This window comes from Ranitomeya imitator, chromosome 4, assembly GCF_032444005.1.
Source record: "Ranitomeya imitator isolate aRanImi1 chromosome 4, aRanImi1.pri, whole genome shotgun sequence".
NCBI lineage: Eukaryota > Metazoa > Chordata > Amphibia > Anura > Dendrobatidae > Ranitomeya > Ranitomeya imitator.
In genome coordinates this window covers 445,709,653-445,724,697 of record NC_091285.1, presented here as the reverse complement: position 1 = coordinate 445,724,697, position 15,045 = coordinate 445,709,653, and the positions used below count along the sequence as shown (strand labels likewise).

The window sequence follows — 15,045 nt, the reverse complement described above, 5'->3', positions numbered from 1 at the left end:
GCACGGACGGTCTCGGATATATTTTGGTGAGCGAAGTTTTCTTTTCCCCTTTCCCCTTTGCTATGTTGTTGGGCATTATACAGTATGGAGCACTATGTGTGGCCATTATACAGAATGGAGCATCATGTAGGGCCATTATACAGTATGGATCATCATGTGGGGCTATTATACCGTATGGAGAGCTATGTGGGGCCGTTATACAGAATGGAGCATCATCATGTGGGGCCATAATACTGTATCAAGCACTATGTGGGGCCATAATACTGTATGGAAGGCAACGCAGGGCCCCGTTATATTGTATAGAGCACTATGTGGAGCTCATTATACTTTATGCAGGACTATGTAGGGCCCATTGCACTCTATGGAGCACTATGTCAGGCCCATTACACTGTATGGAGGACTATGTGGAACCATTGTACTGCTGGCCTCTGATTGGCCTGTAGCATGTATTGCTGCACTCGGACCCGACTGCGCCGCAATACCCTTCAGCTGAATGTGCGTCCAGTTGAACATTGTGCTGGCGTCGGCTGGCCCCCACCCGCGACCTTTGCTACCGTGGTAGTTACACCCCTGTATTCAGCATAAAAACTTGATTTGCACAGTAGGTAATTATCTTATGATAGATTTCCTTTAAGGGCTTATTCATTCAGCTGTATAAATGTACAGCTGTTTGGCTACGTTCACATTAGCGTTACGCTAATGTGCGTCGCTGTTGCGTCGGCGACGCAGCGGCGACGCGCCCCTATGTTTAACATAGGGGACGCGTGCGTTTTTTTGTTAGCGTTTTTCGACATGTGCGTCGTTTTCTACGCTAGCGTCGGACGCACGAAAATACAACAAGTTGCATTTTTCGTGCGTCGATTTTCGTCAAAAAACGACGCACGCGTCGCAAAACGCAGCGTTTTTGCGCGCGTTTTTGGTGCGTCGTGCGTTGCGTCGCCGACGCACCGGCGCGCAACGCTAATGTGAACGTAGCCTTTGTGGGTAATTTTATTACAGTCGTCTGAATAAGCTATTAATGAATGTACAAGTTATTAGTACTAAAGAGCACCTATCTCCAATCTGGAACTACACTTATTTTATTTTTTACAAGTGGGCATCTTTGGACTGGGGCATTTTGTAAATTTACACTTATTGGCAAAAGAGGTCAGAAATGTCCCTATAAAGGACTCGACTTTCTAGCAAAAGTCAGGTGTGAACTTCTGAGTTGTAGGTAAAGAAGCTGCGGAGACACCATCACGTGTTTCTCGACGCAAGCAGTGAATAGCCAGGCCTTTCCCCGGGAAGGAAGAACCACGGGAAGGGCAGCATCCTATGAAGGAAAGCCACCTATCCCATAAGGGATGGGGGCAGTGTTCTGGAATCACTGCGTTGAGAAACACGTGATGGTGTCTCCGCAGTGTTGGATGTTTTGGTCTCCCCGAGGCCAATCATCTGTGCCTTTATAGCCTTTTTACTAGGCACTGCTCCTAATAGCCAGATTCCTACTCCACACTGATGAGGGGCAAACACCCCGAAACAGCTGTCTGTGGATGGATACCATGCTTGGCATAGGTGGCTTTCCTTCATAGGATGCTGCCCTTCCCGTGGTTCTTCCTTCCCGGGGAAAGGCCTGGCTATTCACTGCTTGCGTCGAGAAACACGTGATGGTGTCTCCGCAGCTTCTTTACCTGCATCTGCATATTTCCCATAAGGGATGGGGGCAGTGTTCTGGAATCACTGCGTTGAGAAACACGTGATGGTGTCTCCGCAGTGTTGGATGTTTTGGTCTCCCCGAGGCCAATCATCTGTGCCTTTATAGCCTTTTTACTAGGCACTGCTCCTAATAGCCAGATTCCTACTCCACACTGATGAGGGGCAAACACCCCGAAACAGCTGTCTGTGGATGGATACCATGCTTGGCATAGGTGGCTTTCCTTCATAGGATGCTGCCCTTCCCGTGGTTCTTCCTTCCCGGGGAAAGGCCTGGCTATTCACTGCTTGCGTCGAGAAACACGTGATGGTGTCTCCGCAGCTTCTTTACCTGCATCTGCATATTTCCCATAAGGGATGGGGGCAGTGTTCTGGAATCACTGCGTTGAGAAACACGTGATGGTGTCTCCGCAGTGTTGGATGTTTTGGTCTCCCCGAGGCCAATCATCTGTGCCTTTATAGCCTTTTTACTAGGCACTGCTCCTAATAGCCAGATTCCTACTCCACACTGATGAGGGGCAAACACCCCGAAACAGCTGTCTGTGGATGGATACCATGCTTGGCATAGGTGGCTTTCCTTCATAGGATGCTGCCCTTCCCGTGGTTCTTCCTTCCCGGGGAAAGGCCTGGCTATTCACTGCTTGCGTCGAGAAACACGTGATGGTGTCTCCGCAGCTTCTTTACCTGCATCTGCATATTTCCCATAAGGGATGGGGGCAGTGTTCTGGAATCACTGCATTGAGAAACACGTGATGGTGTCTCCGCAGTGTTGGATGTTTTGGTCTCCCCGAGGCCAATCATCTTTGCCTTTATAGCCTTTTTACTAGGCACTGCTCCTAATAGCCAGATTCCTACTCCACACTGATGAGGGGCAAACACCCCGAAACAGCTGTCTGTGGATGGATACCATGCTTGGCATAGGTGGCTTTCCTTCATAGGATGCTGCCCTTCCCGTGGTTCTTCCTTCCCGGGGAAAGGCCTGGCTATTCACGGCTTGCGTCGAGAAACACGTGATGGTGTCTCCGCAGCTTCTTTACCTGCATCTGCATATTTCCCATAAGGAATGGGGGCAGTGTTCTGGAATCACTGCGTTGAGAAACACGTGATGGTGTCTCCGCAGTGTTGGATGTTTTGGTCTCCCCGAGGCCAATCATCTGTGCCTTTATAGCCTTTTTACTAGGCACTGCTCCTAATAGCCAGATTCCTACTCCACACTGATGAGGGGCAAACACCCCGAAACAGCTGTCTGTGGATGGATACCATGCTTGGCATAGGTGGCTTTCCTTCATAGGATGCTGCCCTTCCCGTGGTTCTTCCTTCCCGGGGAAAGGCCTGGCTATTCACTGCTTGCGTCGAGAAACACGTGATGGTGTCTCCGCAGCTTCTTTACCTGCATCTGCATATTTCCCATAAGGGATGGGGGCAGTGTTCTGGAATCACTGCGTTGAGAAACACGTGATGGTGTCTCCGCAGTGTTGGATGTTTTGGTCTCCCCGAGGCCAATCATCTGTGCCTTTATAGCCTTTTTACTAGGCACTGCTCCTAATAGCCAGATTCCTACTCCACACTGATGAGGGGCAAACACCCCGAAACAGCTGTCTGTGGATGGATACCATGCTTGGCATAGGTGGCTTTCCTTCATAGGATGCTGCCCTTCCCGTGGTTCTTCCTTCCCGGGGAAAGGCCTGGCTATTCACTGCTTGCGTCGAGAAACACGTGATGGTGTCTCCGCAGCTTCTTTACCTGCATCTGCATATTTCCCATAAGGGATGGGGGCAGTGTTCTGGAATCATTGCGTTGAGAAACACGTGATGGTGTCTCCGCAGTGTTGGATGTTTTGGTCTCCCCGAGGCCAATCATCTGTGCCTTTATAGCCTTTTTACTAGGCACTGCTCCTAATAGCCAGATTCCTACTCCACACTGATGAGGGGCAAACACCCCGAAACAGCTGTCTGTGGATGGATACCATGCTTGGCATAGGTGGCTTTCCTTCATAGGATGCTGCCCTTCCCGTGGTTCTTCCTTCCCGGGGAAAGGCCTGGCTATTCACTGCTTGCGTCGAGAAACACGTGATGGTGTCTCCGCAGCTTCTTTACCTGCATCTGCATATTTCCCATAAGGGATGGGGGCAGTGTTCTGGAATCACTGCGTTGAGAAACACGTGATGGTGTCTCCGCAGTGTTGGATGTTTTGGTCTCCCCGAGGCCAATCATCTGTGCCTTTATAGCCTTTTTACTAGGCACTGCTCCTAATAGCCAGATTCCTACTCCACACTGATGAGGGGCAAACACCCCGAAACAGCTGTCTGTGGATGGATACCATGCTTGGCATAGGTGGCTTTCCTTCATAGGATGCTGCCCTTCCCGTGGTTCTTCCTTCCCGGGGAAAGGCCTGGCTATTCACTGCTTGCGTCGAGAAACACGTGATGGTGTCTCCGCAGCTTCTTTACCTGCATCTGCATATTTCCCATAAGGGATGGGGGCAGTGTTCTGGAATCACTGCGTTGAGAAACACGTGATGGTGTCTCCGCAGTGTTGGATGTTTTGGTCTCCCCGAGGCCAATCATCTGTGCCTTTATAACTTCTGAGTTGTGGCATCCCACAACCCTTCTTGCAGTGAAAAAAGCAAGTTCTGCCTTTTACTGTTACCCAGCACTGCTGCATCCCGTACAAAGTGACTACTGAATACTAACATCTGTAGAGTAGCTACCACGCAATAACCACTTTGTAAAGGATGCAGCTGTGCTGGGTTACTGTAAAAAGTGAGATCTTGTGCTTGGGTTACGGGATCTCACTCTACATGCAGAGACCCCACAACCTGGAAGTTCAGACTTTGTTTTCTAGAAAGTCAGGTCCTTTATGAGAACTTTGGAAACCCTTCTGACCACTTTTTCTAACAGATGATGATTAATAAAATCACCAGTCTGAAGTCGCCCACTCTTACATAAAAAAAAAAGGCAGCCCCGGACTTGTGATGAGTTCTCGTTAGGTGTAGGACTTCATTCACTCAAAGTTCTTTCTCTAGGGTTTATTTCTTCTTTTTTGGGGAAGGGGGTGGGAAGGAAATCCAAGAATCTTGGGAGTTTTTTTTATAAACTTTTCTTAGTATCTTTCAAGTCAATTAAAGGAACAATAAGTTTTACAGTACCAGCAAGTGAAACTTCTTAAATCTCATGAACATGCTGCTACTTTTTTCGAAATCTGAAGCATGTCAATTATTTCAGAGTTCTTGTACCATTTTTCACCAATTGAAAGGAAAGGGGGAAATAAATTCAGTGCATCAGAAAAACATTCTAAAATGTGCATATTGTACGCAGCGTTTTTCCTGCAGAAAAATCGAATGCAAATAATCAATGTGTGTACATACCCTAAGGGTATGCGCACACGTTCCGGATTATTCATGGTTTTTTGGCGGCTTTCCGCCGCAAAAACGCGTAAACGCATACATTAAGCATCCCATCATCTTTAATGATTTCTGCAATTTTTGTGCACATGTTGCGTTTTTTATCTCAAAAAAAAAAAACCACATGAGGAAAAATACACAACATGTTCATTAATTTTGCAGATTTTAAGTGGATTTCTCACTATATTATTGCATTGGGAACCTCCAGAAAAAAAATTAGAAAAATCCGCACAAAAAACGCGCAAAATACGCGATAAAAACACAACAGAAACGCATGCAGAATTCCTGCGGAAAACCTCAGGATTTTCTCAGGAAATTTCTGCATACTTTCCGGACGTGTGCACATAGCCTAATACTTTTTTTTGCTGCCTTATTTGCATTGTGTCTCTTGCTGTTTCACAGGATGTGAGTTCAGATCCAAACGTTTCTAAATTGGCCTCGAAGTATTGTCCACAGGTCGTGCTTACATCCCAGGTCTTATTTACCCTCCTTAACAACCATGCTCCTGGTTACAATGAACAATGGGAGATTCCTGTGTGTGTGAAGACTATTAATGGTAAAGGTGAGCGAAAACCAAAGTAATAAACTGAATGTATGTTTTGTTAAGGCTGCCATACACATTATACTAATATAAACTGAACCCATAATGTCCAGCTCAAAGAAGGGGAGGCCACAACATTTCTGCTCAAAGTGCAGGTAAAGGTTTGGCCTCCCTTTCTTTGAGCTAGACATTATGTTTCTGTAATTTCCCATTTACTGGGTATCCTATGCGGGACCCGGTCCTGCTTGACCCTGCAATATTTATATGTATGTGTGGACATGTGGATCGCCCCCAGACACAGGGCCACGCGTTTCGGTACCGGGCCTCTCTGGTTCGGTTCTGAGGCTGTCACGGTGGCTAGACCCGGTCCGCGACCCTGCTAAGGGGCGTCCAATAAAGGTGGTACAGTCGGTCAGGGGGTTCGTGACGCCACCTGTGGTGTTCGGTCAGGGTGACCGACGCTGCTGTGGGGTCCGCTGGGGTGATGGAGTGTCAGCTGGATGGTATAACTTCCCACAGGTGAAGTATGTCCCCAGGGCTTCCCAGTAAGGTGGGTGGTGATGGTGTGAGGTGCAGTCAATAATGAGGACACAAGGTTGCAGTCTCTTTACCTCTTTACTGAAGACTTCAGGATCCTCAATCCAGAGTACGTTTAACAGGGCTCTCAGGGACCAGCCGGTCCGATGGGCACATCCAGAGTTTCCTTCGCAGATGGAAATCGTTGCCTACCACTAGCGCCTGTGTGTTGTAGTCCTACCCTGCTGAGCATTCGGAATAGTCCTCACAACTGCTGTTTTCGTTCGTTCATTCTCTACAGCTCTCTCTCTTTCTCTTTAGTTCCAGATGTTACTAGTTTCTCGTCCCCCAGGTATATTTTGGCTACGATGCACCCGTATGACGGGAAGGCTTGGAGGTCTTCCGGGACCCTAGAGACGCCCCTCTCCCAATGTTGCACCCTATGTCTTCTTAGGAAATTTAAGGTAGACAGCCAACCTATAATTAACTGTCCGGCGGAGTTTGAAGTAAGGCCTGAAGTCAGTCCACCGACTACGCGCCTCAGTAAGATGTTGCCTCTCTCTCTCTCGGCACGACTCTTACTGGTTCTCCTTTGTGCTTGATCTCGTTTACACTGTTCCACAATATCCTTCCCTTCGTGTCTCTTTCTTAGGATACCGCCGCAGGGTGTGCAGGCGCGGTTCCGTTTCGTTCTGTTCTGTTCGCTAGGCACCTGCCAGGTTCCCACGCCTGACAGGGACCCCCCTGTGCCTTCTCCCTGCAACACCCCCTGCCACGGGATGTTGCCTGAATCCAACCCAGTCAGCTTCTGACTAACTTCCTCCCCAGCCCCTAGTTTTACCAGTGTGAGGAGTGGCCCAATAAATAAAGCCTTTTTCTTTATGGCCGGAGTGTGAAGTGTAATGTGTTCTGGTGATACCTGGTCAGGAGAACTCCTTAGTGCCATCAGACGTACCGCCACTCCCCTTAGCGGCAGAGTGCCATACTGCAACGACCAGGTCTCTGGGGCGCTGCACATGTATATATAAATTTGATTTATACAGTAAATAAAAAAAAAATGAGTACACCCCTCACATTTTTTGTAAATATTTTATTTTTCATGGGACAGCACTGAGGATATGACACTTTGATGTAAAGTAGTCAGTGTACAGCTTGTATAACAGTGTAAATTTGGTGTGCCCTCTAACTCAACACACAGCCATTAATGTCTAAACTGCTGACAACAAACGTGAGTACACCCCTAAATGAAAATGGCCAAATATAAATTATATGTCCACCATTTTCTTCAAGCACTGCCTTAACTTTCTTGGGCATCATGAAGTTCACAGGTTATCACTGGAATCCTTTTCATGGAGATGGTGGATGTTGGAGACTTTTTGCTCCTCCACCTTCAGTTTGAGGATTCTCAATAGGGTTTAGGTGTGGAAACATGCTTGGCCAGTCCAGCACCTTTATCCTCAGTTTCTTTAGCAAAGTAGTGGTCGTTTTGGAGCTGTGTGTTGGGGGTAAAGAGGTCCTCGGAGTGTCCTAGTGTGGGATCACTAGTCTCCTGGGACTCGACATGGTGGGAGGAAGGAGGATCAGGGTGAGGATTAAATGATCGAGACTTTAGGCTGGTGAGACTGGACCGTGTGGAAGACTGGGTGTTGCTGCCAAGCCTGCTGGAAGCATTATCTGCTATCGAACCAACCACCTGTTTGCACTGCTCTGGCTTCAGAAGTGAAGTACCATGTCTCCCTGCAAAGTGGAAAGAAGGAGGGTTTTGGCGTGCACTCAGCCTGGATGAAGCGAGGTGCCGGTGTAATGGACCAAAGGCCCCTATATAATGAAATTTAGATTCACCGCACTCTCTAAGGATAATGATGAAAAAGGTTGTGCCAATTTATTAAAGTATAATGGGAGCGTAACAGAATATTGCAGTATATGCGATTAACAACGTTTCGGCTCCACCAGAGCCTTTGTCACGTATTCGCTGTGGAAAAAAGAAATATGCAACACAGAAATAAAATAAATAACATAAATAAAATAACAAAACAATACATAATAATACATTGTAAATGCGATTGGTTGTCCTAAACGTCAAGGATAAGGAGGGAGGTGCCCACCAACACAAACGTATAAGGACGTCCATAGAAAAGCTGACCAGGGAATCAAATGTCTGGGTAAGTTGTGTATCCTGTGGGTAGGGATGATACAATCAGTGCCAGCATAGAAGGATACAGACATAATTGGAGAGAGGCAGTGCGTTGCAACACACCACATAAGAGAAACATCATAAAAGGTCAAGTCAATCCCACAATAGCATAAATGATTACCTTATTTCAGGCACAAGATAGTGTACAGATGGGGGAAATTAGGAGAATCCCAGTGGTGAGCTGCAGGGAACAGTGATATAGAATTAGATGGTATAAGGTAAAGACATAGCGCTCCTAGGAACTGATAAAATACCTTGGATACTGCACCCAGTACTCTAAATGAGGCTCCCTTCGGATATTGTGGACCTGATAGAGGCAAACAGTATGTATGTAATATACCTGTAGATGTCTAATATGCGCCTAGAGAAACTGAAACCTGTTGTACGATGTTTACCTGTAATATCGGCATTAAGAGCGGCGCTCCCGCGCTGTGCTCAGTAGCAGCGTGTGTCAGGTCTGTGGCAGGGACGGCGTGTGTTAGTTAAGACACCGCCGAACCGGAAGTGAGTAGCGCAAACCGGAAGTGACGTAACGCTATTGTGTGGAGCCTCAGTGTGCATATGCAGCTGCTGTTGTGGCAACCTTGTAACTAGGTGCCGCTCGTAGCTCAGGTTAGGAGGCTGTATGGTGCAGTTACAAGCAGTATAGGCATGTATAGAGACCCGGAGGTTAAAAAATAGTAATGTAAAGCTCGGTATCTAACACCACTGGGGGAAAAAAAGAAATTAAGGACTGACTATTATATGTAAAAAATGCTACTACATACTAAATACTCCAGGGGAACAAAAGGCAAAACAGAATACAATGGGGTCGGGGGTGGGGTTGGGGGCGGGGGGCGGGCTGAGGTGACTCACCTATACTAGATTTAGTGAATGCTGTGCAGTCATATGTTAACGGGTCTGAAAAGAAAGGAAGGTAAAATAATTAGAGAATATAACAAGGCTCATATTAACCAATCGATCTCCCTATTGAGCCCTTTGGGGGCCAATGTGTCAAGTTTATAAATCCAATGGGTTTCACGTGCTTTGAGAAGTTTAACATGATCGCCCCCTCTTCTGGGGCGAGGGACATGCTCAATCACTTGGAATTTGAGCTGTGCTACAGTATGTCTGGATTTGGAGAAATGCTCTGGTAGTGGTAACCAGTTCTTTTCGCACCTAATGGTAGATTTATGGCTAGCAATTCTGTCCTTTTCGCACCTAATGGTAGATTTATGGCTAGCAATTCTGTCCCTGATGTGTTGTGTGGTTTCTCCGATGTATAGGAGGCCACATGGACATTTGATTAGATACACGACAAAATTGGAGTCACATGTATGGAATCCGCGTACTGGATAGGATTTTCCTGTTCTTGGGTGGGTTATGGTGTCAGATTTAATGACATTCGAGCAGGACGCACAATTTAAACAAGGAAAGGTGCCATTTCGTCGGGTGCCTAGTAATCTCTGTGTGGCAGTGGGTCGCTTACCACCAACGTCAGCTCTTACGAGTTTGTCCTTGATGTTGGATGGTCTTTTGTTGCACATTAGGACTGGTTCCTTGAACGGAGAAATGGTCGGGTATGATTTGGTTAGAAGGGGCCAGTGTCTCCTGATAATAGATTGAACTTTGGGTACCAACGGATGGAACACATGTACAAACGGAACCCTTTCTCGTGTAGTACTAGGGGGCCGAGGTGATGGAGGTGAAAGGATACGTGCTTTCTCCTTTGTAAGAAGTTTAGAAGGGTAACCTCGTGTTAGAAATTTGGAGGTCATGGTATCCAATCTATCATTGAGTGTTATGGGATCAGAGACAATGCGAGCTACCCTATTAAGCTGAGACCGTGGCAGGCTATCCTTTAATGAGCGTGGATGGCAGCTAGTATACTGTAAAAAACTATTGCAGTCAGTTGGTTTGCAATAAACATCAGTGGAGAGATTTCCATTGATATCCTTGATGACTTTGGTGTCCAGAAAGGGTACTGAGTTGGCATTATAGTGGATAGTGAACTGGAGTTCTGGGAGAATCGAGTTAAGGTACAAATGAAAGGATTGTAATGTATCTGAAGTACCTGTCCAGATAAGAAAAATATCATCAATGTAGCGATGATAGCATAAAACATGTTGTATGTACAATCCGTTAGTGAACACATGTATTTTTTCAAAATGGTTCATAAACGCGTTAGCGTAGGCTGGCGCAACGTTCGAACCCATTGCGGTCCCGCACTTCTGGATGTAGAAGGTATCCTCAAATAGGAAGTAGTTGTCATATAATACTAGTGTGAGTAGGTCTAAACAGAATTGGATCCCCTCCTCTGATATCGAAGATTGACCTAATAGGTCTTTAGTAGCCTCAATGCCTTTCGTATGCTGGATTGATGTATAGAGACTATTAACATCTATTGTAACAAGGATACTCTCAGGTGGCACTTTGTTAAGTCGTTTGATAATATTAAGAAAGTGACCGGTGTCTAGGAGAAAGGATTGGGTGGATTTAATCAGAGGTGTCAGGATCCTCTCCAGAAAGACTGACAGGGGAGACAGAACAGAATCCGTTGAAGCTACTATAGGGCGGCCTGGGGGGTTGAGTAGTGATTTGTGAATCTTCGGTAACACATAAAAGACAGGTGTTATCGGATGGGGATTAGTAAGGAAGGTTGCTGTTTTTTGATCGATGGTATGTTGAGACAAGTAAGTGTCAATGATACTCTTGATCTTGCGACTAATGGCTGTAACCGGATCCCTGGGTATGATTTCATAGGTATTAGTATCTGCTAATTGACGATAAATCTCACCCATGTATTGTGTACGATTCATCACTACGATTGCTCCCCCTTTGTCCGCTGGTTTCACTATAATAGAATTGTTAGAGTGAAGGGAGGACAGAGCCTGTTTTTCCGTAGAAGACAGGTTGGAGTGAGGAGGAAACAGACCAAGACGTTGTTGGTGTATAAGAGAATCTACTTCCTGATCTACAAGAGAAATAAATGTTTCTGTAGCATGATAAGTCCTAGGAGGGCAGAAGTTGCTACGATTACGAAGACCCAGGGTAGTGATAGACAACGCCGGTGGCGTGCCATCATCCCTTGAGGGCATTGGAGTACGTACATTGTCCATATTGAGTCCAAAGTGGGTCTTTAACCTAATAGTCCGGTAGAAACTCTCTAAGTCTTTCTTCAGCTGCAGAGCGTCCCAATTAGGTGTAGGGCAAAATGAGAGTCCCTTTTGGAGCACTGAAAGTTCTGCGGGGGAAAGAAGGTAGTCGGATATATTGATCACTAGGTTCGTTGCCTCACCTGTGATCTTGTTGTCATTCTTTCGCCTTGCTCTCCTTGTGGGTCTCCATCGTGATGTCCCCCTCTGCGTCCCTTGGATAAAAAATGTCGACGGCTGGAATTGGCTGAGGAGTCGCTCTCGGAACTGTAGGAACCGTTTCTGCGTGGATACCGCGACCGGCGCCAGGTGGAGGTAGAGGAGTCGGTCCATTTGTAGACCCTGTTGTTAGCGTAATCCTCAGTGTCTCGTTGGAATTTGATTCTTTTGCGCTCCTGTAGGACCTTTTGATGTTCAGCTAGCGCCTTCTCTGTCTTAGTCTTCAAAGAAGACCACTCCGTGGAAGAGAGAGTAGTTGAGAGCTGCGCCTCTATATTCTGAATATTCTGTTTGGTCTCCACTATAGCCTTCTGAAGGAATTCTATTGTAAGTATAATTATATCTAGAGAGCACTTGTTCAAAATTCTCTTATATTTTTCACAATAATCTGGATTGTCGGAAAAAAGGGTAGGATGTAGATTGCACCTGAGACCCCTAGGTATTTTGTTTTGCCTGTGGTACTCGGCAAGAGTTGTGCAATGAAGGTCGTAGGAGATGAGCCTACGTTTTTCTTTCTCAAAATCCCTGGTCCTCAGTTCATGTACTGGGGTCCTGAGGAATTCGCTAGAGCCTGTCACATGGGACAGAATATCTGAGGTTGTGGCCACATCATAGGCAAATGTGTCAGTAGACATGGGAGCGTTAATAATAATATTATGAGGACTGGCCGGTGCTACTGCCAATCAATACAGGATAGAAGGAGGGTTTTGGCGTGCACTCAGCCTGGATGAAGCGAGGTGCCGGTGTAATGGACCAAAGGCCCCTATATAATGAAATTTAGATTCACCGCACTCTCTAAGGATAATGATGAAAAAGGTTGTGCCAATTTATTAAAGTATAATGGGAGCGTAACAGAATATTGCAGTATATGCGATTAACAACGTTTCGGCTCCACCAGAGCCTTTGTCACGTATTCGCTGTGGAAAAAAGAAATATGCAACACAGAAATAAAATAAATAACATAAATAAAATAAATAAAATAACAAAACAATACATAATAATACATTGTAAATGCGATTGGTTGTCCTAAACGTCAAGGATAAGGAGGGAGGTGCCCACCAACACAAACGTATAAGGACGTCCATAGAAAAGCTGACCAGGGAATCAAATGTCTGGGTAAGTTGTGTATCCTGTGGGTAGGGATGATACAATCAGTGCCAGCATAGAAGGATACAGACATAATTGGAGAGAGGCAGTGCGTTGCAACACACCACATAAGAGAAACATCATAAAAGGTCAAGTCAATCCCACAATAGCATAAATGATTACCTTATTTCAGGCACAAGATAGTGTACAGATGGGGGAAATTAGGAGAATCCCAGTGGTGAGCTGCAGGGAACAGTGATATAGAATTAGATGGTATAAGGTAAAGACATAGCGCTCCTAGGAACTGATAAAATACCTTGGATACTGCACCCAGTACTCTAAATGAGGCTCCCTTCGGATATTGTGGACCTGATAGAGGCAAACAGTATGTATGTAATATACCTGTAGATGTCTAATATGCGCCTAGAGAAACTGAAACCTGTTGTACGATGTTTACCTGTAATATCGGCATTAAGAGCGGCGCTCCCGCGCTGTGCTCAGTAGCAGCGTGTGTCAGGTCTGTGGCAGGGACGGCGTGTGTTAGTTAAGACACCGCCGAACCGGAAGTGAGTAGCGCAAACCGGAAGTGACGTAACGCTATTGTGTGGAGCCTCAGTGTGCATATGCAGCTGCTGTTGTGGCAACCTTGTAACTAGGTGCCGCTCGTAGCTCAGGTTAGGAGGCTGTATGGTGCAGTTACAAGCAGTATAGGCATGTATAGAGACCCGGAGGTTAAAAAATAGTAATGTAAAGCTCGGTATCTAACACCACTGGGGGAAAAAAAGAAATTAAGGACTGACTATTATATGTAAAAAATGCTACTACATACTAAATACTCCAGGGGAACAAAAGGCAAAACAGAATACAATGGGGTCGGGGGTGGGGTTGGGGGCGGGGGGCGGGCTGAGGTGACTCACCTATACTAGATTTAGTGAATGCTGTGCAGTCATATGTTAACGGGTCTGAAAAGAAAGGAAGGTAAAATAATTAGAGAATATAACAAGGCTCATATTAACCAATCGATCTCCCTATTGAGCCCTTTGGGGGCCAATGTGTCAAGTTTATAAATCCAATGGGTTTCGCGTGCTTTGAGAAGTTTAACATGATCGCCCCCTCTCTCCACTGATGTTTATTGCAAACCAACTGACTGCAATAGTTTTTTACAGTATACTAGCTGCCATCCACGCTCATTAAAGGATAGCCTGCCACGGTCTCAGCTTAATAGGGTAGCTCGCATTGTCTCTGATCCCATAACACTCAATGATAGATTGGATACCATGACCTCCAAATTTCTAACACGAGGTTACCCTTCTAAACTTCTTACAAAGGAGAAAGCACGTATCCTTTCACCTCCATCACCTCGGCCCCCTAGTACTACACGAGAAAGGGTTCCGTTTGTACATGTGTTCCATCCGTTGGTACCCAAAGTTCAATCTATTATCAGGAGACACTGGCCCCTTCTAACCAAATCATACCCGACCATTTCTCCGTTCAAGGAACCAGTCCTAATGTGCAACAAAAGACCATCCAACATCAAGGACAAACTCGTAAGAGCTGACGTTGGTGGTAAGCGACCCACTGCCACACAGAGATTACTAGGCACCCGACGAAATGGCACCTTTCCTTGTTTAAATTGTGCATCCTGCTCGAATGTCATTAAATCTGACACCATAACCCACCCAAGAACAGGAAAATCCTATCCAGTACGCGGATTCCATACATGTGACTCCAATTTTGTCGTGTATCTAATCAAATGTCCATGTGGCCTCCTATACATCGGAGAAACCACACAACACATCAGGGACAGAATTGCTAGCCATAAATCTACCATTAGGTGCGAAAAGAACTGGTTACCACTACCAGAGCATTTCTCCAAATCCAGACATACTGTAGCACAGCTCAAATTCCAAGTGATTGAGCATGTCCCTCGCCCCAGAAGAGGGGGCGATCATGTTAAACTTCTCAAAGCACGTGAAACCCATTGGATTTATAAACTTGACACATTGGCCCCCAAAGGGCTCAATAGGGAGATCGATTGGTTAATATGAGCCTTGTTATATTCTCTAATTATTTTACCTTCCTTTCTTTTCAGACCCGTTAACATATGACTGCACAGCATTCACTAAATCTAGTATAGGTGAGTCACCTCAGCCCGCCCCCCGCCCCCAACCCCACCCCCGACCCCATTGTATTCTGTTTTGCCTTTTGTTCCCCTGGAGTATTTAGTATGTAGTAGCATTTTTTACATATAATAGTCAGTC

General features: G+C 46.0%; 1 protein-coding gene across 1 annotated transcript in view; it reads left to right on the top strand.

Moving 5' to 3' along the window:
- Window positions 1-15,045, top strand: part of ICE2 (interactor of little elongation complex ELL subunit 2) — a 189,053-nt gene that overhangs the window by 115,487 nt on the left and 58,521 nt on the right. The window contains exon 7 of the mRNA XM_069765691.1: window positions 5,497-5,656. Within this exon, the coding sequence (XP_069621792.1) occupies window positions 5,497-5,656 (160 nt within the window). The remainder of the gene's footprint in view (window positions 1-5,496; window positions 5,657-15,045) is intronic.